This window comes from Eucyclogobius newberryi, unplaced genomic scaffold (assembly GCF_026437365.1).
Source record: "Eucyclogobius newberryi isolate DKJ021-1_F unplaced genomic scaffold, fEucNew1.0.hap1 SCAF_13, whole genome shotgun sequence".
Taxonomy (NCBI): Eukaryota; Metazoa; Chordata; class Actinopteri; order Gobiiformes; family Gobiidae; genus Eucyclogobius; species Eucyclogobius newberryi.
Genome location: NW_027315757.1, coordinates 7,692,815 through 7,719,751, shown reverse-complemented (window position 1 = coordinate 7,719,751; position 26,937 = coordinate 7,692,815). Strand labels below are relative to the sequence as shown.

The 26,937-nt window shown below is 38.7% G+C and overlaps 1 protein-coding gene across 4 annotated transcripts in view; it reads right to left on the bottom strand.

Annotated features, from left to right (window-relative positions):
* The window catches only part of spag9a (sperm associated antigen 9a), a 50,800-nt gene extending 27,388 nt beyond the window's left edge, over positions 1-23,412 (bottom strand). For 2 of the 4 annotated variants that reach the window (XM_072442464.1, XM_072442463.1), the window contains exons 1-10: positions 23,068-23,412; positions 20,070-20,190; positions 13,191-13,261; positions 13,034-13,122; positions 11,922-12,072; positions 7,672-7,761; positions 5,137-5,233; positions 4,829-4,922; positions 3,942-4,057; positions 1,456-1,467 (exon numbers count right to left, since the gene is read on the bottom strand). In XM_072442464.1, coding sequence (XP_072298565.1) covers positions 1,456-1,467; positions 3,942-4,057; positions 4,829-4,922; positions 5,137-5,233; positions 7,672-7,761; positions 11,922-12,072; positions 13,034-13,122; positions 13,191-13,261; positions 20,070-20,190; positions 23,068-23,370 — 1,144 coding nt within the window. In that variant the 5' untranslated portion in view covers positions 23,371-23,412. The remainder of the gene's footprint in view (positions 1-1,455; positions 1,468-3,941; positions 4,058-4,828; positions 4,923-5,136; positions 5,234-7,671; positions 7,762-11,921; positions 12,073-13,033; positions 13,123-13,190; positions 13,262-20,069; positions 20,191-23,067) is intronic. The other 2 variants (XM_072442465.1, XM_072442462.1) reach the window with 2 other exon arrangements.
* Positions 23,413-26,937: the final 3,525 nt, after the last annotated feature.

The following is a 26,937-nucleotide window of genomic DNA, read 5'->3' as shown; positions in this document are numbered from 1 at the left end:
AAATATAACAGAAACAAAATGGCTCCAACCACAATATTTTTCTATCACGTCATTTTCCACACTAAATAATTCTAGTTCCTTTAACATACCCATGCGTTCTTTGTTCAAGATCATTCTAAAACTATTCATAAAAGGTCAAACTTAGTCAATTTTGTGCCATTTCTTTTTGGTATCCATAAATATCTCATTTTAGTACATATCTGGGTATAATTTTTTAACACTTGGGAGCCACCATTCTCAGTCAGGTTAGTCCCGCCTCTAAATATGGAGCACCAGACCACTTCCTCTGCAGAGTACGAAGAGCACGACGTACGGCTAACCAGGCTATCCAGACTGACCACTGGCTCCACAAGCAGAGACACAGAAGTCGCTCTGTGTTCTAGTTTTCACCGTTAAAACCAAAGCAGCGAAAGAAAACAGCAGAAAACGGTGTCGCGCTGTAAAAAGAAGAGTTAGGCAAACCTGAGACTAGGGCTGAATGATTCAAACGTCTCATCAAATATATATTGCAGTTTAGATCTCGTTCTGAAAGTGTTTTAGTTCAAATCCCTTGAAAATGACACGGCACACATTTTTCCTCTACAATTCAAAAATGCACAAAACTATCTTCTATAAATTACACATAGTTTCAGAATGAAGTGGTGTTTGCATTTTTAAATAAAAACAATACCATTTTTAGAACTTGTGTGTTCTTTAACAAAAGGACACATTTATTTCAACTCTAAATCTAAAAAAAAAGATGTATAAAGTTCAATGTTGTCATTTAAAGTGTGTCTTGTGGTGTGACATGACAAATCACATCATATTTCAAAAACGGAGGGAGCTCGTCTGTCATTCCTGCTCCAGGACAAGCGCTGGGGTTAAAGGTTAAAGCTACAGCACAAAAGAAATAAGCATTATATTCTTTACATTATATTCTACTAAAAAAAACTTTGAACACGTGCCAGTTAAATGTCCTGCAGAATGGGACACTTACATCATTATTATTATCATCAGGTAATTATTTTTTTTAATCACAGCAAATTTGTGGTGTGACGTCAGCATGTTTAAAATACATCAAATTAAAATAGCTACAACCAAAATGATGTACACACTTTCCTTACACTTGTTTTAGACCTGATTTTTTATTTTATTTTGTATTTTATTATAAAGGACAGAAAAAAAGGCGTTTAACCATCAAACGTCAAGTGCCCAAAACGTCCATTATCGCTCTGGACTTTTTGAAATGTCACACATTTAAATAAAACAAAACACATATATATTTGTTGAGATCGTTCAGCCCTACCTGACACACTGTACTGAATAATAATAATAATTTTCGCATGCACAGACTTCCGTAAAAACGTACTTCCGGCGCTGTGACAGAAGCTGCTAAAGAAGCTGTGGTTTTGAATGATGATGTGGATGGCAGAAGAGAGAAGGGGAGAGGGTTTAGAAAATGTAAGGTATACACACCAGAGTACTCCACTGGAATGATGCACATGATGATGAGAGAGGGAGAGAGAGGGGTGTTAACATGTGGAGCAGTAACAGATGATGAACGTCCGGAGCGTTCTTTTTTTTTACAATTTTTGAATTTGGACTTTATTTGGTGGGAAGGGGATGTCAGGATGCTAAGTGATAGTTGTGATTATTCAGGTCAAAATATAATCGTAAGAACTGAAAAAATCGTCGTTTGTTTTTGTGAAATTTGTATTTATTTTGTCTTTCAGAACGTTTCATTTCGTAAAGCCGGTCACAAACTTGAGGAACAGTATTCAGACCACGGGAATGAAAGAAAATGAAGTATTTCACATTTTCACGATTATTTCTCAATAATCGTGAATAATTCAATAATTAGTTAAATCGTGATGTTTTTTCTCACAATAATAATAACACTAAAATCTGATATCATGACATCCCAATTGGTGGAATAACGCCTGTTGTGAATAATAATGAAATAATTAAACTCAAGTTTTACACCAATCAACTATCAGGTTGTTAAAAAAAAATGTCGTAGGGGGAGGCTAATTACATCACATGTTTAGGACATTTTCCTTTTTTTCTGACTATTTAAAGATTAATACAACAAATTAAACCTATAATTTTATTTCATAAATAATATTTTCTGTGACATTAAAGGAGTTTTGGTCCTCGGTTTCCTCGTGTGATGATTTAGAATCAGAGAGTGAAATTATAAACCTAAACATGGACCAAAAAGGGATATATTTGTAACCTTTTTAGCCAAATTACCAACCCCTGCTTGTCTCCATGGATATTATGTTATTCCTTTTCCTGGAAAGTTCTACACTGTGGCATTAAACTGATCCATTTTGGATTCAGTGAAGTAAACATGTTTTTATTGCTCAAAACGTCCTAGTCATGTATAAATAACAATGTGCTCACTCCCCACTACAGCCACCGGAGGGCGTCATACACATCACCTCACATTATTTCAAAATTATAAAACATGAAATTCCGATGCAAATGTGATCAACAGTTTTTAAAAAGTGGAACTAAATGATTATATTTCTCCTTTAAAGGTTCCACCTCTGAACGTCCTGTACATGTGTGATAATGACATGTAAAAGTACTCATCCTGTACATGTGTGATAATGACATGTAAAAGTACTCGTCCTGCACATGTGTGATAATGAAATGTAAAAGTACTCGTCCTGCACATGTGTGATAATGACATGTAAAAGTACTCGTCCTGCACATGTGTGATAATGAAATGTAAAAGTACTCGTCCTGCACATGTGTGATAATGAAATGTAAAAGTACTCGTCCTGCACATGTGTGATAATGACATGTAAAAGTACTCGTCCTGCACATGTGTGATAATGACATGTAAAAGTACTTGTCCTGCACATGTGTGATAATGACATGTAAAAGTACTCGTCCTGCACATGTGTGATAATGACATGTAAAGTACTCGTCCTGCACATGTGTGATAATGACATGTAAAAGTACTCGTCCTGTACATATGTGATAATGACATGTAAAAGTACTCGTCCTGTACATATGTGATAATGACATGTAAAAGTACTCGTCCTGCACATGTGTGATAATGAAATGTAAAAGTACTCGTCCTGTACATATGTGATAATGACATGTAAAGTACTCGTCCTGCACATGTGTGATAATGAAATGTAAAAGTACTCGTCCTGCACATGTGTGATAATGAAATGTAAAAGTACTCGTCCTGTACATATGTGATAATGACATGTAAAAGTACTCGTCCTGTACATATGTGATAATGACATGTAAAAGTACTCGTCCTGCACATGTGTGATAATGACATGTAAAAGTACTCGTCCTGCACATGTGTGATAATGAAATGTAAAAGTACTCGTCCTGCACATGTGTGATAATGACATGTAAAAGTACTCGTCCTGCACATGTGTGATAATGAAATGTAAAAGTACTCGTCCTGCACATGTGTGATAATGACATGTAAAAGTACTCGTCCTGTACATATGTGATAATGACATGTAAAAGTACTCGTCCTGCACATGTGTGATAATGACATGTAAAAGTACTCGTCCTGCACATGTGTGATAATGACATGTAAAAGTACTCGTCCTGTACATGTGTGATAATGACATGTAAAAGTACTCGTCCTGCACATGTGTGATAATGACATGTAAAAGTACTCGTCCTGCACATGTGTGATAATGACATGTAAAAGTACTCGTCCTGTACATGTGTGATAATGACATGTAAAGTACTCGTCCTGCACATGTGTGATAATGACATGTAAAAGTACTCGTCCTGCACATGTGTGATAATGACATGTAAAAGTACTCGTCCTGCACATGTGTGATAATGACATGTAAAAGTACTCGTCCTGCACATGTGTGATAATGACATGTAAAAGTACTCGTCCTGCACATGTGTGATAATGACATGTAAAAGTACTCGTCCTGTACATGTGTGATAATGACATGTAAAGTACTCACCGAGGAGATCGGCGCCCTCGTCCACGTCTCCTATGAGCCCTGAGCCCCCGAGCTCCTCAAACAGAGACTCCGTGTTCCGGTCAAACGCCTTGTTCTCGATGCCCAGTGTGGGAGTGCTGGAAGAGCAAGCAGCAGATCTAAGGACTAAACCAGGGCTAAACCAGGGCTAAAACCAGGCTAACTTGAGTACGAAACCAGGTCTGAACCAGGTCTAAGACCAGGCTAACGTGAGTACTAAACCAGGGCTAAACCAGGGCTAAACCAGGGCTAAACCAGGGCTAAACCAGGGCTAAACCAGGGCTAAACCAGGACTAAACCAAGACTAAGAAAAGACTAAGACCAGGACTAAACCAGGACTGAATCAGGACTAAACCAAGACTAAGACCAGGACTAAACCAGGACTAAACCAGGACTAAGACCAGGCTAACGTGAGTACTAAACCAAGTCTAAACCAGTGCTAAACCAGGGCTAAACCAGGTCTAAACCAAGACTAAGACCAGGACTAAACCAGGACTAAGACCAGGACTAAGATCAGGCTTATGTGAGTACTAAACCAGGGCTAAATCAAGACTAAGACCAGGACTGAACCAGGACTAAGACCAGGCTAACGTGAGTACTAAACCAAGTCTAAAGCAGGACTAAACCAAGATTAAGACCAGGACTAAACCAGGACTAAACCAGGACTAAACCAGGGCTAAACCAGGGCTAAACCAGGGCTAAACCAGGGCTAAACCAGGACTAAACCAAGACTAAGACCAATACTAAGACCAGGACTAAACCATGTCTAAACCAGAACTAAACCAGGACTAAACCAAGGCTAAACCAAGGCTAAACCAGGCCAAAACAGGAGTAAAATAGGACTTAAAGTGATGGTATCTTGCACACACCTGCAGGGTTTGTAGCCGATGAGGTCCATGTCCAGCTCTGGTGTGGACTCGATGATGTCCTGTACGTCTGAGCGCTCTTCATTTTCAGGTAAACCTGCACAGACAAGAGAGACGTCTCATACAGCACAAGTACAACCAACAGATTCAATCACAGACACGTCCTGTCCGAGCTTTAACTGCTCACAAATGTAATGCTCTTTCAAAAACATTGGACATGATGGACAAGTTGTTCATGTTATACTGTGGTGGTTTGGTATTAAAGACATTTATCAGAAAGCAGAATGAGCCTCGCACGAGTCTTTCCATACCTACTGATATGGAGCAGGTTCCTGGGGCAGCCTGCACCTGTGCACTCTTGGTCCTGTCCCGGGCCGACTTTGAGCCGCTCAGGTCCGACAGCTCGTCCTGCAAGAACACAAGCATCTCACTCATCAGTGCTCGGGGCGCGCACGCTCGGGGCGCACGCTCGGGGCGCACGCTCGGGGCGCACGCTCGGGGCGCACGCTCGGGGGGAAAATAAAGGCAACATTCAAAGCATCAAAATACAGTCAGAACACAGATCAACAGTGCTTCCCAACTCAACTCTTTTAAATTCAGAATAATTGTCGGAATAATTATCTTGCTTGAATAAGACTAGTTTGGAATCATGTCTATTTTTTTTTCTCTAATTAAATTTATTTATTTTCAGTAATAAGGAGACACTTGTCATTTAAAACTAGTCAGACATACTTTAAAACAAAAATGAATGAATCTAGGGTTCTGAATTAAACAATAATAAACTAATCAAACAAACAAGATATCCATTTTGAAATTAAGTTAAAAAGAAAACCCCTAGTGGTTTGCGTACCCATGGTTAGGAAACACTGCAGAAACATAACTCAGATGCTAACGCTAGTACACATACAGTAACATGCTAGCTAGGCTATATTAGCTCATACAGTAGAAAACAATTCAACAGAAACACACTGAAATCAGTTCTAAACTAAAAAGACAAACAAAGGGACACTACACGTTAAATGGATGACAGAGAAAGAGCTAGACTAATATGTAGTCAATATAAAATGTCAATAATATACAGCTGCATGTTGAAAGGGCCTGTACCAGATTATAAAATGTAAAGAAAATTGTAAAACATGTTTTCCTTGATGCAGATGGAATATAAAAGCAACTCTTAGGGTGAAAATTAGACTGTTGTGTGCCGTTTGCCTTAAATCTGAAAGTGTTTTATTTTCCGAGAACCAGGAAGTGCGTTGTTAGCATGCTAGTTGTTGTTAGCATTACCGGGATAGCACAACTCCGCGTTTGCGTCTGAAAATTGTGAAAAGCATTCATAAAGCCATCACTGTGAATAATTTGAGTGCTCAGAATGCATTAAGAAAGACAGAAATAACAGTTTAAAATTAGCAATTTATGTTTTAAATTTTTTTTTAAAACAGTCAATATCACGTAATGTTAAAATGTGTTGAATTTACTGCGTTTGGTTTCAATATATATTTTAGTTCTATGACAGCTTACTGAAAACTACAAATCAAAATATAGTTAGATGAATAGTTAGTAATACTTTAATAAAATAATCCAAACTTGTATATTTTCTGAATTCAACTAATTTGACTTCTTTTGCAGAGCACCATCGGATAAACAGACAAGAAATAATGACCACAATTTCAACTGTACAGCACAAAAACACTACAACACACACCACGAGAAAGTAAGCTAATATCGATGCTAGCTACTTTAAAATAAAAGAGGAAGAAACGCATGTATGCTAGCAGAAGCATGGAGCCAAACGCAACAGGAGCTAATGAAATGCTACATGCAATGCCACACATTTAAAAATAGAAAAAATGCAAGATGCAACCATGTCATTTTTTACTATATCTTACTATACATTATATTATTCTTAGTTTAGTTTGCAATGCTAAACTACTGTTCTTTTTTTAGAATTGACATGAGGATTTTGGTTTTACAATTGTCAATGAAGATGCCAAAAAATAATTGAAATATTTGAAAAATAAAAAGTAAGTACTTTGTTTAAATCATGTAACAAACTAAATCAATTTATGTTGTTGTTTTGTTTTTTTATCTGAGCGTTCTTACTTACAGCTGTTCAGATGATAATCAAAATTGTGTCACGTTTATTAGATTGCAATCAAAAAAACAATTGATGCCCCTTCGAAATTAGTACAAGCAACAATTACATTTTACAGTGCCGCGTTAATCATCATCACTGTAAAACCATCTCAAAACATATTTAACACTAAAATTAGAAAATACTGACATAATGAACATCTCAGTATTTATGTATTCATTATTTTGCATTTACTTGATCACAATATTCTGATAATATTTTAACAAAGCATCAGAAAACAATAAAAATGTGTCTGTAAACGTCTTGAAATTGAAAGAATTAACCACAAAAATGCAGAAATACCACTTTATAAACTTTTTGGAGAATATTTTAGGTCATTTTTATTGGTTTTAATGCTAGACAATGCACTAAATATTCAAATTTTGCACATCTCCATAACGACAATTGCAATATTATCAATTGTAATCATTTTTTTTAGTCCCTAGCAGCCATAGTGTTACATAATTGACCCATTTTAGCCCCAGATGTCTTCACTTTGAACACGGTTGCATAAAGCATGGATGGACCTAAAAAAAACAGCGTGAACAGAGAGTCCAGAGTGCTCAGAATGACACGGCGGCGGTGCATTTGAACAGAAGAACCAGCACAGTGGATGAAACTACGCACACAGACACCACAGTGACCCCTACAGGCGACACGGAGGCAGCACCCGCTCTGCTGCCGCCGCCGCCATCGCTCCTCCGGCTCGGCTAACCTTGCAGTCGTCTGCCAGAGAAGAGCTCCATGAGGCGGAGTCCTGCGCGGGCTTACCCTCCCTGTCCTTGGGGAGCTCCGTGAAGTCCAGCTGTGCGGAGGGGAGAGGGACAGTGAAGCCAAAAGCAGAGCCAGCAGAGGCGCAAGGCAGACCGCCGCGACATCGCAATGGGTGGAGCAAAGTTAGCCAGAAGTCCATTTCATGTCAAAAAACTCAACTGCTACAGACCTTTCCAGGGATTGTAAACGGAACGGCTGCAATCTAAAGCTGGTACAGTTCCATACATTCGCATTTACAAGAGAGAATCAGCTTTTAAACATCGCAAACTGTGAAAAAACCAGGGCTGACAACCGCTCGAGCGTCGCACAGCGTTTAGCACGGTTTATTGACATGGCTGTTCATGTTAAAATTAGCCTAAATGCTAACAACCGCGCAAGTAACACTTCTAAAATTGTATGATGTGCTGAACAAATCGCATCAACAATATAGCAAGACACAACTGTTTTATTTTTTAGTTATTGAAGTTTAGAGCTTTTAGTGTTTTGGGTATTCACTTTTTTTACTCGTTGTTTGCATGAACTTGTAAACAACAACAATTTGTCAAATTAAAAAACAAATTAAAACAGTTTTTTTATTTCGCCGCGTCAGAACCAGGCTGTGTGTCACAACGGCTTGTTCTTGATGCTGTTGGAGAGACAAAAAACCTAAACTAAACATCAAAACGTATGTTAAGATCGATAGTAAATGAGTTTGTTTGTTCACAAATACGTTTTGTCATAGTTTAGGAAAACCAAATTATAGATAAAAAGTAATCGATTAATAAAAAAACCAACAAACCAAATTCCCAGCTGTTCTCTTGATAAATAAAAATCAAATGAGGAACAAATAAGGCTCCACAATCAAAGCTCCAAACGAATCACTTATGAATATTACCCTAGTGTTGTCACAAAACTTGATTTTTGTTATTAAGGCGTCTCGGTACTTGATTTATATTTAATGAATGAATCATAAACACTGTTAAACTGAGATAATTGGTTAATGAATAATATTAGAACATCCAAAAGCAGATCACGAGCACAATCACTTCATGGCTGTCAGAGAAATGATTTGACTGTCCCGGACTCACCTGCATTCAACAGATAATGTATAAAGTCTGCCCCTGATTGGCTGATGTGTTTGGGGAAAGCGTGATTACAGTTGGACAGAGGAATCATGTCAGAAATGTGAAGTCAGGGATGCTTCCTTAAATAGATATGATTCATAAAGATAAATGACTCCTCAGTATGGTCCTTATGTAATCGAGGCCATGTTGTCCAATCAGAGCGCAGCTAACCCTTCCTCCTCTGGCCCTTAGCCATACAGTAGCTCATGTCCCACAATGCACTGCACTGTGAGCCTGTCCCAGTTTTATTGAAGAGAAAGAAGCGACAGAGGGATGGAATAGTGTGACGTGACCCTTTACACTCAAGAGCAGGAGATTTCTTTTAAATTATATATATATTTTTTAATTTAAGAAAATAAATAATTGAAGAGTATCGCGTCGTCAGCATTTTTGTGTTTGTGTAAGAAACAAGTATGTATCGTGATATTTGATTGGACAATGCGTGTAAGTTAGTGGTAACAGGGGTGATAAAAAAATATATATATATATATACCGTATTTATATCTGACAGCGTGTTGGACTATCTTGAAAAGTATATTTGGCAATAAAAATAAATATGGATTGTTGGATTGAAACAAGTTCAATTGATAATAATAAATCATTATATTTAAAAAAATAATAAAATAAATGATGTTTTTTTAAACAGTGTGAAAGCTAATTTAAATGTTCTAAAAATAATAACTGTATTATAGCCTCTAATCTCTAAACAGAAGACAAAATAAATGAAAACCTTTTCCTCATCTCTCCAGGTGTTATGTGTTCAAACTGGTTTTATATATTTTAAAATACATTTTAGAAATACATTATAAAAAGGATTACTTGGCAATAATTCTTTGCTCACAAAAATCAAAAGTATTTTAAATAAAAATACAGAAAATATTGAAGATGATATTAGTCTGATATTAGAATAATAATAATAATAATAATAATACAGTTACCTCCCTTGTTAATTACCACAATTTAAAAAAAAAAACTTTAAAAAAACATGGCTTTCATTCTCTTATTATTGGATGTTTTCAGAAAGTCTATGAATAAAGTATGAAAAGAGTTTTACTGTGTAATCAATATAAAAATAACCCTGTGTCGACTAAACACCGTGTTGTATTGGAGTCTGCTTTCTGTCGCTTCTTGGCCGTATCTGGAGGCGAGCGGCCGCACCTGTCCTGCCGTTGTGTCGGAGCGGGAGGCGGGGACAAAGATGGCCTTGTCAGATCTGTGATAAAACACGCCTGAGCTCATCCCAGCTTCATCAAAGAGGCTATTTTTAAATGCACCCAACACACAAACCTGCTTCTGTTGCAACGCCAAGAGGAAACGCCACAGAATCAGACCCAGAACCTCCAGGAAGTGTCCGTTTGGAACCAGAGCAGAACCTTTACAAATATGACCACATGCGCACGGCTTGTAGTAAAATGTAGTGTAAAGTATAATCCATTTAGAAAAACTTAAATGACTCGTGATGTATGATTTGTTTGGTTATTGTTCATTAAAGATGCTGTGGAAAACCTCTTTATTGGCTTTACATGTTAAAAGTTTGAATAATTGACGCAAATACGGCTTCATATTAGGCATGCAACGATATTTAAAATCGATATTCATTTCGGTCTACGATATTTATTAGACTTTTGACGATGCAATATCACATTTTTTTTGGGTCAGTAATTGAGTTAGAGCTCGGTCTACTGGCAGCAGAGGGAATTGCACAGGGAGATTAAAAAAACCTAGCTTGACCCCGGCATGCTAATGTAAGCTAGCAGTTGTAGTGAACTTGACTCCACGGCAGAAATGCTCAGCTTGAGTCTCCTGATGATTTATGGGTTTAAAAACAGTGCAGAAGATCTTGAAGCTCGACCTGTGATGTTGATAAAGTTGTAAATTTGGAAAGGAGTGTTTTTTGAGGCTCAGAGGGAGAGGACTTACTAACAGGATTCATCAGCGTGAATGACGCTAAATACAACTCAAGGTATGTTTTTGATGAAGTCATTACATGGTTAAAAGCTCAAAGAAATTAATTTTGCATAATATGTGTTCGAGGGGTGTCTGTGTAAAGATTGCTTTGTCATAGGAATTTAAGTGGGGCTTAGAAAAATAATATGTCTGTTTGTCGTAACCCGACCGACCCAGTACAAAAATAGCCGACTCAAACACGAATATCAACATTTTGTTGAAAAAAACGCCAAATTCTTTTATTTTTCAAATATTTCGCCGAATCACCGACCCGATCTTTCCTAAAGCGCCTTGTAGAATAATTTTATTGCGCTGGTGAAACCTATCTTACATCCCATGGGACGAATAACGCATTGCGCAACGCATGTGCGTCTTCATTTTCGGACCTCCATATGCTTCTGTATGACTCAGACTTAGCAGGAGGGAACCTGTGTTGCTTTTATTAGTTGATTTGGCTCTGTCAGCGCCACTGGCCTGGCCACCGCTCATGTCGTTCTATGTCATGGTGTGGCTTGATTTAAATTTGACTTGCGCATTGCATTCTGGGATTGAAACATGCCCAGCAGCGTCATCACAACAAACATGGCGACGCCCGTGTCCCCCGCAAGTTCCCTCTTTTGATCTTTTTTTTGCCTTCAAAGTAAAAAAAAATAAGAATTCACATACCGACGAGCCACTTGAAAAATGTTGGATCCGGTTACAGCAAACAGACAATTTATTTGGGGCAGCCTGGTTAAAACACATTTTCTTTAGAGATGTATAAAATATATTTTGCCAAATTTAACGATTGACTCATCAACAAAGCACAATTTGTAATGTTTTTTTTTGGTTATGTTTCCATGAAGCTCCTCTATGTTTTTGAAGTCCATATACTTTCACCTCACTCGCTCAGGTCATTTCATCACGACACAGCTACTCAACTTATGCTTTCGTAATCATTGTTTTTAGATAAGTTCCAATGGCTTCACGCCGCAGTTTGCCAGTAGATCCCATTCTTGCGCCCTCTGCTGGAGTTTAGCATAGCATTTAGCTAGCTAGACCACAACCGCACCACAAAATCGCGTGTTACATTGTTTGTCACATTTCAGTTAAACCCTTCTGGAGCAGATATCCTTTTGTGACGCCTTCTTTGTGGACGTACCTTGAGGCTGGCGTTGGAGCGGTCGTGGGCGGGGTCAGTGAGCCTCCAGCCCTCTGCGGCCGGAGTCTCCGCTTTGGCCTTGGGGTCCGGGATGAGCAGGGAGGCGGCTCCAGACGAGGGGAAGACGCCTAAAGACAGCGGCCGCTCCCTCCTGGAAACAACACATGGAACTAAATCAATATTTAAATTTGCGCTTAGCTTCAATTTGAAGTAAATTGACTTTTTTTCAAGGACACATGAGTATTGTGTTTGTAATGTTATTGTCCTTTAAACTTGCTCTTGAGGATCTTTGCTTTGGCGTCTCATGTTTTAGAACTTCAAATAACACTGAAAGCATGCATTACATTCTATCAGTCAGGCGTTCCCTCGTCAGGATTTGGTGTTAGCACTAATTTCCATGGAATTACAATGGGGAAATAAACAAAAGCATGTAGTTGTAATGATTATGATTTGAGGCAGGAATGCTCAGAACGAGTCTGGCGATGTTTTATGGACTTAAAAACAATAGAGGAGCAGTGACTCTACCTTTAAACAGACATATAAAAGAGAGTCGTACCAAAGAGAATTCATCAAACAAGTGTGGATACAACTAAATACACAACTCCAGGTATGTTTTGATGAGGGAATGATATTATAACACAGTTCAAAAAAGCAATAGTATATGTCCTTTAAGTTTTTAACAAAACAAGTCGCATTTTGTTTCATTTTCACATTCTCAAGTCATCTCATCTATATTGGTACAAGGCTCTTTGTAAAGTAATTGTGCACTTTTCAGTTCCCCTGTAAAACTGCACAACATGTAAATATGTAAAATATGTAGTGAGGGTACTATATTTTTAGTTAGATGTCAATTTTACTGCGGGTTTAGCTATTAAAAAAGACATATTTTTTATAGTATTTCATCCTACTGTGATACTGATAATTCATTTAGCCTTTTTTGGAGATAAATAAAAGTCATTCAGGTGTTCAAAAAGCAAATACTAAGAACGTTCACGTCTTCACAAATCTGACATGGCGATAGATCAGTTTAAAGTGATACTGTGGAACATTCTAGGCAAAGCGATGATATCTTAATAGAGAAAAGCAGGTGTTAAAACAGGAAAGTGAGTTACCGGACTCGTGCCACGGCGCTGGACTCGGACGCCTCGCTGACCTGCTGCAGCTTCACCCTCTCCACGTGCTCCATGTAGTTGTGGATCATCTGTAAAACAATCACAGTTATGAAGAACTATGAAGTTGTGTGACAGTAAAAGTCTATGTCCACTTCACCTCCGTGTGTCTCTGATGGAGGGAGTTGTATTCCTTTTTCAGCTCCACTTCTCGCTCTTCCAACCGGCCGACTACAAAACACAACAACCGACGTGTTAATGAAGTTGTGGAGCCCCTTTAGACTACAAAAAATATATAAAAATAATGTAAATTGGGGGTAGGGGGCACATGTGAGTGGGACATAATGTGATTTATTTTTAATTATTTTTTTATTGAAAGAATAAACACAGACCAATCAAAACTTGTGTGTAAATAAAGATGCAGTCCAGTAACATTGTCAAAAAAGAAAAAAATGAGAAAGAAGAAGAGAAAAAAAAAAGGGAAAAAAAGGAAAAGAGAGAAAAAAAACACAGAGAAAATACAAAGTGTGTATTGTTTGAGATGACCCTTTTTAGAATAATGCATCCAAATGAAAATAAAATGTGGGACATAATGGGACATAATGTGATTTCAATGGGGAATTTGTGATTAAACTCAGACTGTCATAAAATGTAAATAAATAAGGTTCATCAAGAATCAAGAAAGAAGGAAAAACCGCCCAGATACATGCGTATTATAAATAATAACTCATGGATTTTACCTTATTTATAGAGAGATTATGACAAATACTAAGCATTTTTACTGTTTTACTGCACATTGAATCAATTAAATTAAATTAAATTAATGAATTACTAAATGAAAATCTAAAATTTGAACCGTAACATCCCACATTTGAAAGTAAAGTGTCTCACATGAGTGACTGTGTCTTTAAATGTGGGAACTAAAGTCAGCAGCTGGACTATGTTCTGAGCTGTGTCAGGTGTCCTGAGGGAATGATTGACAGTGTCTCGTGGTGTTGCAAACGAACAGAAGGAATAAAAGCAGGTGCATCACACTTTCAGCTTGATTTGTTCCTATTGAAACTTTTAATCATATTTGTCCTGCCATTTACCGCAGAAAATAGTCACATTTCTTCCTCCAAAGTGATTTTTTAACATTTGTTTTAGGGCGAAGTGACACGATTTACCCTCGTCTTGATTTATCACAATTTGTAGAAGGACTTTCTCTTATTAAAAACTCGAAATCAAATAAATACACCTCTAAGCAGTGCCATTTACTACAAACATTTATTTTTACCATTTTACCAATTAAAGGACTGAAACAAATGCATCTCTATTGGAATTACATTTGGTTGATTGCTCGATCTTAATTATGAGACAAAAAACACTAAAAATGAGGTGATAAATAATCTTTTCATTACCGATTACGATTAGTCCTCTTTTTAGACCTGATTGAGCCTTGGTTTCATTCAAGATTTTGGATATAACTGTGAATAAAACTGTAAAAATGTTCTTCAACATATGGCCAATCTGCACTACAATTAGAATTTATCTGACCCCCAAAACAACCACGCAACCGAGGTTTATTTCTATTTGTTTTAGTAGTTTGTGGTGTTATTTGATTTAATTTCACTAAAACATGTGTCATAATTCTACATTTACATCCAGAAATTATCCTCTGACCCCAAAACATGTGCGTTATGAATTCAAAAAGACAAAAACAAAAAAGATAAGCATTAAAAATAAACAGTATTTCGTCAGTATTTTATCAATTAATTTGTAAATATTCTCTATCTCGAAGTCACGACATTTCAACTTGAATTTGCTTGAAAATATATGCAACAGAAATAACTTAAACTCATTTGCAGCTCTCTCTGTTTTTAAAAGTGGTTTGTTGCAGAATTCAGACTTCGGCGGAAGAAATTTGACTTTTTTTCTGTTTTAGATGACTTGTTTTCACATTCAGGAAATTAATGTTGTAATGTGCTTTGAATTGCACGGAAGGAAGTTTAAAATGGTGGTATTGTGGTAATGCCCGGGCCTATTTCTGCTGCTGTTCTACTTCTACTCAAAACACCAAACCAAAAGATAATTCATGTTTTCAGCCTTTTATGCAGAGAACGATCACTACAGTTCACTACATGTTGTAACTGGGCCTTTGTGAAGACGCTTTTCCAATAATTTTTCATGTCCTAATCCACCAATAAGAAGGCGGTGAGCTCTGTGGCATTAGAGGGATGGCTTTAACTATAAGCCTTTAATCCCATTACTGTCACACCAAACTGTGAAGACACTGTAGCTCTGTTCAACCAGCGCACGGCACATTTACAACACTATTTTCTTAGGACTTACAGGTACTGAAGGGCGGGGCAATTCATCCAAATTTAAATAGAGATTCAGTCACATCTAACAGTCAATGACATGCTTCTGTGGTAAATGTCACTCATTAAAAGTGTCTTGTTGTTCAGGAAATCAATATTAAGGAAGACAAAACTGTAATCTCTGCCCTACCGCCTACACTGCACATTTCATAAATCTAACCGAGATGTATTCACTCAAAGCGCCCCCTGCAGGTCGGACCACTCATTGAACTAAAATCAAGATAAATATATTTAGAATTTGGCTAAAAAATATGAACATGTTATCACAGAATAGCACATTTTTTAGGTTTATAATTTCACTTCCTGTTTGTAATTGATGACATCACACGAGGAAATTACCCAGCAAAAAGTCATCTATCGGAATTTTCGGTAGCCGCTACTTTTTTCCTTCGCTTTGAACCCTGCGGCCCATGCGTAGGTGCGTCTAATTTATAGATTTATACTGTCTAACGACCACCGGGGGGCACTCTAGCAGGAAGCGCACACTGACACACTGACACACGTCCCACTGTTCCAGGGGAAATGCTGTGATTATTTTGAGTATTTTAAGCTTCTGTGCGTTTTATTACAATCCAACTCATATTCACTGAGAAATACGTCTAATTAGCCCCACGGGGCAGTGGACCAGGAGCCCCGCGAGACCCCCGGGTCAAAAGACAGCCGGCGCATCACTTCTGTGGACCATCTTTATGTGTTCTCATGTTACAGTGTCTGCACCTGCCGCTTATTGACAGGTGCGGCCCAATTTCTTTGTAAATGTCGTTGAAGCGGCTTTATTCAGGAGCGCTCTATAGCCCGTCACATTTTTGTACAACAGGTATAAAATACACCAAATAAAGTCAAAATTAGAAAATCGTAAAAACCTGCCACACGACATTTAAAACGAGACAAAAATCGGACACATCTTGTTTTAAGACATTTCTATTAAATAAAGACTAAATTAGTACAATTTTATTGATACCAACTTATTTCTTGATGAGGATATTTTTGAAGATTTTTTTTTTTAGTTTTAAGAAAGTGTAATTTTGCAGTTTAGGCTTACAATTTAGATAATAATCCCAATTAAAATACATGAAAGGAAAGTTGTGTTTTAGTTTAACCAAGACAACTCAAACTTTTGGGATGAAGGGACAAGTTGGACAAATTGCACGTCTTGTTTCATTTGCTTTTTAACTTTCTAATTAAATATGAGGGAGATTTTCATCAACTAAAGACTGTTGGCTCCTGTTTGAAGGAAGTATACATCTGTAGCCCACCTAAACCCACTGAGACAAGGGCCCCGAGTTCTTTACTAACTCTAAAACTCTCTCTATCGGTGTTAAATTGCATTCATTGTTTGATGTGCTTTTATTTTGAAGGTAGTACTCGATATACTTTAACTGCATTACTACAATAGCCTATACACGCAGTGTGAAGGACTGGAAATGTATAAGTATATGAAACGTTGTAACCGTTTCTCAAAATCTGCATTAGACTGTATCTGTATTAAACTGCATTGATTGTTCAATGTGCTTTTATTTTGAAGGAAGTACTTGATGTACTTATACTGCATTACTGTAGTAACATTGTGAAGGACTGAAGGTGTTGAAGTTGCATTCGGTTTAAAAGGATGGGCCAAAACGATGATGTCACAAAGCCTGATGATGTCATAAAGCCTGATGATGTCACAAAGCCTGATGATGTCACAAAGCCTGATGATGTCATAAAGCCTGATGATGTCACAAAGCCTGATGATGTCATAAAGCCTGATGATGTCACAAAGCCTGATGATGTCATAAAGCCTGATGATGTCACAAAGCCTGATGATGTCACAGCCTGATGATGTCATAAAGCCTGATGATGTCATAAAGCCTGATGATGTCACAAAGCCAGATGATGTCATAAAGCCTAATGATGTCACAAAGCCTGATGATGTCATAAAGCCTGATGATGTCACAAAGCCTGATGATAAAGCCTGATGATGTCACAAAGCCTGATGATGTCACAAAGCCTGATGATGTCATAAAGCACCTTGAGTATAAGTCGCTCGTGTGGAGATCATTTAAACATTATTCTGGAGCTACAGATTCGGTCAGGAAACATGGACAACATGAACATGTCTGAAGAGAGCGAGGCCAGTTACGCCTTGATCACATCGTTGTGCGACGTGATGAGAAACAACGCTGCTTTGAGAGGCCAAAACCTGAAGATCAAGCTTGAAGGACGAGACCTGGAGGAGAGAAGTATTGTCTTCCAGTCTGCTCTGGAAAACGCTGTGAAAGAAAACCAAGAACTTCAAAAAGAAAAGGAACTCTACGTGGAGATAGCGGAAATGAGACGAGAGAAGAAGATTTTTGAAGACACAATTCACATTTTGAAATCAAAGGACAAAGTGATGATGGATTGTTGTGCTGAGTTAGAAGAGGAAAAAGGCAGGATTAACGCTTTAAACCGAAAACTAAAGAAGAAGCTGAGACTTCAGGAGGAGCTGCTGAGACTTGAGGAGATGGAGGAGGACGTTCTGGACTCGACACATGAGCTGAACCACTCGACAGAGGAAAAGTACAACTTGTACAAGGAAATCCATCTGTTAAAACAGAAGACTGGAAGCAAGAGCCTGGTGAAGGTCCAGATGAAAACTCTAAGAGACGAGGGAAAGTCGCGCCTCAAACTGAACGGCAACTTGGAAGTGGAATTCATGAGGTTGAAGAGAAACATGGAGGAGCTGCAGGCTGCACTCAATGACCAGAGACGGAGAAGCTGCACCAACGGATGTGGAGAAAGAACGCACCGGAACTCTGTGAGGAGCTATTTGTAGAAACACAAAAGAGCAAAGTGACGTTTCAAAAAGAAGAGGAACTCAACGTGGAGATGGAAGAAATGAGATGGGAGAAGAAGACTTTTCACTATTGATGTCAAAGTTCAAAGTGACGACAGAATATTGTGCTGTTTTAGAAGAAGAAAGACGTAAACTCTATTAAAGCATCGAGATCAACAAGAGCTGCTCCAGGAAGATCAGATCAACATTTCAGCTCCTGCAATAGTAAGTTCTCCCACTGAGAAGAACCCACCAGAACCAGGAACCAGAACCAGGATCCAGAGCCCAGACCAGGATCCAGAACCAGGATCCAGAACCAGGATCCAGAGCCAGGATCCAGAACCAGGATCCAGAACCAGGATCCAGACCGGGATCCAGACCGGGATCCAGACCGGGATCCAGACCAGGATCCAGACCGGGATCCAGACCGGGATCCAGACCGGGATCCAGACCGGGATCCAGCTCTAGATTGAGGCCTCCTGGCAAAGACATGACCAATGTCAAATAAAGCTTTTAAATAAAGAATTTCAAATGACACGCTGTGATTTCATTGATTTTAATTTCGTAGCTTCATTTTCTACTTGATCAGATAAAGATTTGTTTCATAAGATAAGATAAGATAAGATATTCCTTTATTGTCCCACATGGGGAAATTTCATTGGTGCAACGCAGGTAGATACAGAGGTAGATACAGAAGAACAGATCACTTATAGGAAGTATGAAAAACACTTTCAGTAGAAGATCTCCTATAAATAAATAAAAACTCCCATAGACAAATAAATAAATACATAAATACCATTGCATGTGATCCCGACAGTAATTGCACATGAATATGTGTCACGACGGCACATAGAGTGCACATGAATTCCAACAGCAATTGCACATATGACAGAATTGCACATGGTTAGGTCAGTATTGCGAGTGTTCAGTACTAACAGTGTTTGTTATAAAGTCTGACAGCAGCAGGAAGGAAAGACCTACGAAACCTTTCCTTCACACATCGAGGGTGGATCAGTCTCTCACTGATGCGACTTTATGTGTTTCGTGTTTGACAAGGCCTGGTCTGCGACAAGTTGGCCACTGTCCAGGGTGTACCCCGCCTAAGGCCCGAAGTCACTGGGATAGGCTCCAGTCACCCGCGACCCCGAAAGGGAACAAGCGGTAGAAAATGGATGGATGGATGGTGTTTGACAAGGCACTTATGAAAGAGAGAGAGAACTAGTCTAGACAGAATGTTTTCTGTTAGATTTGTAAAGAGTGTTTAGTAAAAATTGAAACAAAACAAACCCAAGACATGGGGAGAACATGCAACAGCAAACAGGCCCTTCCAGTGTGTGAGCGGAACAGTCAAAGGTTCCGTACATTAGCTCTAGTGTGTTTTCAATGGTAGAGTTAGCATTAGCCTCCAAACATCACAAACTAAGAAAACCCAGGGCTGTTTTGGCAACTTCAAAGCACTCGAGCACACGTGAGTAACACCAGAGCCTCATTAGAAAACATTAGCACGGCGCGCATTTATTTACATTAGAAATTAGCACAAAAATCTGCAAACATGACAACAACCACATTTCTAGTAAGTAAAGCTGGACAATGTTGTACCAAAACGATAGCAGGCCAAAACCGTTAACATTTTTGTTTTATTTCATCAAATCCAACATTAATTTGTGAACTTTAGAAACTGTTTCTTTTTTGCTGCCTCATTAAAGGTTTATGTCAGAACCAGGCCGTGTGCGTCCCTATGGAAGCGTTTGTAAGAGCGTGATGATAAGAAGCTGGATTTTCTACTAGTTTTCAGTTTGTTTTTAGTCCCACTTTGTTGAAATCCATTTATTCTAACATTGAGTTTGGTTCTTTCGGCGTCCACGGTGCATTTAGTGCTTACTTTGGTCGTTGAAGTTCTTGATCTTGAGCTCGAGCTGCCGTGAATGGGACTCCATGCGGCCCACGTGGGTCTGCATTTCCTTCTTCTCCTGCTCGTGGACATCTTCAAACTCGATAAACTTCTGCTCCACAAAAACAGGAAAGAGAAGAATGAATTGGTTTAGGAGGCTTCAACTTAAACTGTGACAAAAGCTTGGATTGTACTTCCCGTCCCACGTAAAAAAATCAGATATTTTTAATGTTTTTGCCCCTCGATAGGGAACATTTTGTGGTTTAATGCAATCGAACGCTTACATTTCACTAATACTATGTTCAAACTCAAATGTATGGGTATTAACATCACACATATCATCATATATGTGTCATGTTTCTTAATTTACTTAAAAGGAAATGCTTTTTTCTTTGGTGGAAATGCTTCCGTCGCGTGGGCGGGAAAGTATGTGTCCACTTCCTGTCCAGCTCAAACCAAAGCCATCCTAGTATGATGACTCAACTTAAGTATATTCCAGATTTATTCACAGTTAAAGAGAAATTAGACATTTTTTCAAAAGATTTTTTAGCCCAAATTTTATGTAGTATTTATTTTAGTTAATTTAGTAGATCTAGAAGTAATTTTTAGTAGATTTAGAAGTATTTTTTTCGTTCTCAAATATCAATCCAAATTCAAGCTCTGACAATAAGTTACATGACCTGGAAGTAATATCCCCACTATTCATTCATTTATATATTTATTGAAAAAAATATACAATAAAAAAAATAAATTAAATTAAAAACATAAAGAGACTTGATGATATATGTCATATTTTAGTTAATGATGTTTAAAGAATAAATAAAAAGTCATCTAAAATAATAATGTTAATAATATTTAAGGTGATATACTGTAATAAGATACGATTTCAGATGGTATTATACTGTGTGTGTGTGTGTGTGTGTGTGTGTCTGTGTGTCTGTGTGTGTGTGTTACTGTGACACATATAAGGCATGTTTTGGCACATGGTTCTAACCCGAAAAGATGTAGAGATATTATTTTATGACAATTAAAGATCACTCCTTCAAGATTAAACCGTGTAGAATCACAAATGTTTGCTTTTTCAAGGCAAAACGTTACAGAAAAGTCAGTTAATTATGAGACCGTTTTACTCCAACAGGGCTTAAGATGTACCCTACGCTATTTATAGGAGCATCTTTCTATTTTAGTCCCTTTTGGACTGTGATATTTGACAGTGTTTCAAAAAGCAAAGTCACCACACCTTTTTCTTTATAGCACAATAGAAACTCGTACTCATGACTGGCATAAAAACTGCTAAACGATAATTATAGTTCCGTACTGGGCTTGGACTGGGGACAGAGGAACTCATGTGTAATTAGCTCCTGATTTAGCTTGAGTTCACCGTCACTGTCAAATCATCCAAATTGGGACTAAACCCAGAACTAAACCTGGACCGGGACGCAACGAGATCAACTGGGCTGGTCTGATTTCATCCTGGTTTATCCTTGATTTTGCCCTGATTTAGCACTGGTTTTGTAAATGGTTTGGCCCAAACTCAGGTCAATAATTTACGCCTGAATTAACCTAGTCCCGATTTAGACATGATTTAACCCTGGGTTAGTCCTGATTCAACCCTGGTTTAGACATAATTCAACCCTGGTTTGGATGTGATTTAACCCTGGTTTGGATGTGATTTAACCCTGGTTTGGATGTGATTTAACCCTGGTTTGGATGTGATTTAACCCTGGTTTGGATGTGATTTAACCCTGGTTTGGATGTGATTTAACCCTGGTTTGGATGTGATTTAACCCTGGTTTGGATGTGATTTAACCCCGGTTTAGACATGATTTAACCCTGGTTTAGACATGATTTAACCCTGGTTTAGTCCTGATTTAACTCATGTTTGACGTGATTTTTAATTCTGGTTAAGACATGATTTAACCCTGGTTTAGTCCTGATTTAACTCATGTTTGACGTGATTTTTAATTCTGGTTAAGACGTGATTTAATTCTGGTTTAGTCCTGATTTAACTTATGTTTAGACGTGATTTAATTCTGGTTTAGACATGTTTTAACTTATGTTTAGACGTGATTTAATTCTGGTTTAGACATGATTTAACTTATGTTTAGACGTGATTTAATTCTGGTTTAGTATTTATTTTTATTCATTATTTATTAATGGTTAGTTCTTGGCTCATCCTGGTTTATTATGACTTGCAGCACTTATTTAGCCCTGATTTATTCCTGGTTTGGTGTAGTCTAGTCCTGGTATAGTCATCATGATTAGTACTAGTCCAGTTTACGCACAGATTTAGCACTGATTAATACTGGTTTATCAAACGTGTGTCCCAGGTTTAGGCGTAGGGTTTAGTCCTGGTCCTGGCTTAGTCCTGATTCATCCCTGGTTTAGTCTGGATTTAATTCTGGTTTAGTAATGATTTAGTCATCAGCAGTTGTTAAGTCCTGATTTAGTAGCGGTTAATTCTGATGTAATAACTGTTTGCCCCTGGTTTAGACCTATGAGCTTCTGATCTTGTTGTTGTACATATACTATATTCAATCACTTTTATTCTACACATTTTATTTTGCATACAATTATTTTAAGCATAGTCTATACCTTTCCTTTACCATTATTATTATTATTATTTATTATTATTATTATTATCATTATTACCATTATTATTATCATTATCATTATTATCATGAGCAGTATAATCACATGTAACTGCTCTGACTCTCGCTGCTCTGTCATCATCACCAGTCCCGTTAGTCTCTTATTAGTTTAGCGTTAGCTCTGATTTAGCCCCATGTCCTCTCCTCCCAGGACACTGGTGCCCGGGACAGGACTAACAATGGTCCGGGCTCCGTACAAAGAGGGGCCCGTGGTGGCGGGAGGGGACACTCTGTCTGACGTGACGTGTCCCGTAGCCCGCCCGCGCGCCCCGGCGGCTCTTGTTTACATCCCGCGGACAAGAATTCCCGGACCGACGCGACCGCGGCGGGCGCACTACCTCCTCCGCGTGCTTCCTCAGCGCCTTCTCCCGCTCGTACTGCGTGATCAGCTGCTCGTTGTCCTCCTTCAGCAGCTCCAGCTCCACCTCGTGCTCCTGGTTCTCCGCGAACACCGAGTCGAGGTTCTCCAGCACGGCCACCACCAGCGGCATCAGCTCCTTCACCACGTCCTCGTCGTACTTCCCGATGAGGCGCTCGAACTCGCGGTAGATGGAGTTGGCCAGGCCCGACACGCGCTCGGACATCATCGCGGACGAACCCCCGGGGTCGTCCTGGTACACAACCCCGTCCTCCAGCTCCATGTTTGCGGCGGCGGAGGCGGCGGCGGAGGCGGAAGAGGCGGCGGGCCGAGTTCCTTGCGCCGAACGCGGGTGTGTGCGGTCCGGGGCCGGTCAGTGAGGACGTAAAGGCGGGCGCATTTCGGGGAGTTCCGCGGGACCGTTACGATGTTACGGTGCGACGTGGATGTGGCTCTTCCTCCTTTCTCCCGTTTTTTTTCTCCTCCTCACTTGTCTCGTGGTGCGTTCAGGGGTTGCGCAGTGCGGTCGTTTATTTTGGCGCAGTTATCGTTTGTACTTTGTTTCTAAATGTGTTACGCCGCTTGTTGGGCTTAAGAAATGATTTAAGACAAATATTCAGACAAAATAGATATATATGTCTTCACAAATGTGTATTAAAGGGCGAAATTCAATGCAAAATGCGTGTGTTTTGGTTTGTATGTCCGGTTTTCTAGTGCGCAGTGAAGGCATCATCAGAACAGCTGAGTCGTTGACCACATTACGTCATGACGCAAGAGAGCAACTTTACGTACTGTTTATTTATATGGCATTGTATAGAATGCCATTGTTCCTGAGGCAAAGTGGGACCAGTTTAGTTTATTGTGAGAAATGGAATAATAAGCTACAAGTTATGATTAAGTTCTAGAGGTTCTAATAAAGTACACAAATTAACAATGTCGGTGTAATCCCTCATTCGTCCAGGCGTGTTCCATAGTAGAAAAAGCTTCAGTTGTAGTCATCTGGACTCAGTTTGAAAAAATAGACGTTTCGACTCTCATCCAAGAGTCATTGTCAATAACAGAATTTAGGTCGAGAACTCCGATATTAATACTGTTCTGTGGTAAGACCCGCCCATTGGGCGGAGCCTTCCTGAAGTAGAAAGAGTTGTTTGTTTCAACAGAAACTCCCCCTTGTATCTACCGAGCTAGCCTATTCAGAATCTTAATGGGCTATTAGAATCCTCTTTGTCTTTGTGAGACCCTGGCTCAATCACGAAGACCACACGAAGTCCCTGTTTATTTTAAACCAGGAAACACTTTAAGACAAAAACTGGTTCACCCTAAGGACAAGTTGCCGACTCAAAAACAGAGCAATGTAGTTTATTCGATCCAATGCAGTGAAGAAAGTTGTAAAGAACGGTACATAGGTGAGACGAAACAGCCTCTACACAAGAGGCTTTATCAGCACAGAAGAAATACTAGTTCAGGACCACAGAGTGCCGTGCATCTCCATCTTCAAGCCTCTAATCACTCGTTTGAAGACGGTGAGGTGAAGATTTTAAGCAGGGAGAAAAGATGGTTTGAAAGAGGAGTTAAGGAAGCTATTTTTGTTAAAAAAGAAAGACCTTCTCTAAACAGAAATGGAGGGCTAAGGTTTAATCTTCCTGTTATTTATAATGGGTTACTGAACCCCTGGAAAGGTAGAGGACATTCAGATGCTAATCAGGTACTCAGGGTGGTTGAGCCAGGGTCTCACAAAGACAAAGAGGTTTCTAATAGCCCATTAAGATTCTGAATAGGCTAGCTCGGTAGATACAAGGGGGGAGTTTCTGTTGAAACAAACAACTCTTTCTACTTCAGGAAGGCTCCTCCCAATGGGCGGGTCTTACCACAGAACAGTATTAATATCGGAGTTCTCGACCTAAATTCTGTTATTGACAATGACTCTTGGATGAGAGTCAAAACGTCTACTTTTTCAAACTGAGTCCAGATGACTACAACTGAAGCTTTTCTACTACAAATTAACAATGCAAATCAAATCATGCATAATATTTGTTCTTCAGTGTCTCATTTGGATGAACTTTGAACAGAGAGCACTGGGCCACTGCGCAACCTCAATTTTAGATTTTAAAAAATGTGTGAGCGCATGAAGGAGCTCGCAGAAGATCATGTATAGACTGTATGGACCACATCATATTATTTATCCTGTCCAATACCATTTAATGACATGGATATGGATATAATTCATACATGCAGCGCCATAACCAGGTGTGCGTAGTGTACAGGACGTCTGTGCAGAGTACGGCCTGGAGACCCCAAGGACAAAGTGGGAAACACCCCCAAAGTTGGTTCCTTCCTCCTTTTTCCAAACTGGAGGAATGACTTGAGCAGATCCCAGGAAGGACGTCGGAGATCTCGGTCCAGAAAAGTGCAGTGCAGGAACAGCAAAGAAACTGAAGAACCCTCAAGCTCCCAGGGGCCTCTGGTAGAGGACCGAGCTTGAAGGGGGAGAAATAGAGACCACCTGCGGAGGGTGAAGAAGAGTTTATTTTAATTTGATCTTTTTTATCTTATTTATGTATTTATTTCTTTAAATTGTGGTGTGTTTTTGTTCATTTGCATTCCTGGATATGATTCTATGTCACAGATTCTCAACTTTGCCTAAGTATGACACAACCAGGCAAAGAAGGAAATTAATAATCATAACAAACTTTAGTTTCGGAGATTGTGGTTTATTTTTGTGCTCTGGGATTTACAATTGATCAAGTGCAGAAGAAAGACGGAGGATTTGACTGAATTAACAAAGCTCCAGATCAAGCGGCGCTGTGAGTTTGAACCTGGCTCTTGAGTGTTTGCTGCAATGTCCTTCCCCGCTCTCATCCCTATTTCACTCTGCACTGTCCTGTCTAAAGCCGAAGTGCACAAAAAAATCCTTCCAAAAAAATAAATATAGATTGAGTATTAGAGATTCTATTAATTAATAATCAAGTGAGAGAGAAAGTTCAGAGAAACGATCAATTGTTTCTCAAAAAATGCTCTTTTTTTAAAAATCACAATTATGTGTTTATTACATTGACCTTAGCCTCTGTCGAATACAACATGTTTTCACTATTTTATCAATATTTCAATTGTCAATATCAGTAAACGTTATATGTACAGGGTTTAATAATAAAGTGTATTTCTCACAAACATCTCCAGAAACACTTTTTGACATTAGAAGGTGGAAAGTGTTCAGATTTTGCAGATTTAGAACGAATTTACTCGATCTAAACTCTTTAAAAGCACACTCGCACCAGGTGAGGGTCACTAATGTTTCAGCTGATTCAAATTTAGGATGTATTATTATTTACGGCTTCATTTATTAACAAAGATAAACTCCAGAAGCTAAATATCAGGCTCGTTGGCGTTGATACTGCTGTTTCCTCCTGCTGTAATGGTGTCCTCCCCTCATGTGCTGCAGGAGCTCTACATGGGAAAATATTGGTCTTTTGTCTAGAAACCCAAAACAAAACATTATAAACTCATCAAACACCACAAAACCCCTTTCAAATGAAATTAAAATCTGATCATCCATACTGCGAACTGTGTACTCTCTCTTTAAAGCTATTTATTGATGCTTATTGATCAATGGGTCAGACAACAGACACTGACAAAGCAAGAGTCTGAAGTAGATTGTTTTGCTTTGCAGGTTAAGTATATGTCATAGTTCCATCATTTTGTCTCTGATAGACACCACCGTTAAATATAAAACCGTTAAATTTAGTTCTTTGTTCATCGCGGTCTCCCATTTAGAACTTTCAAAATGAGACAGCGGAAAAAGCTTTTGATTCACTTTTCTGGCCTTACATATTTTAACCAAATTTAAAATAGA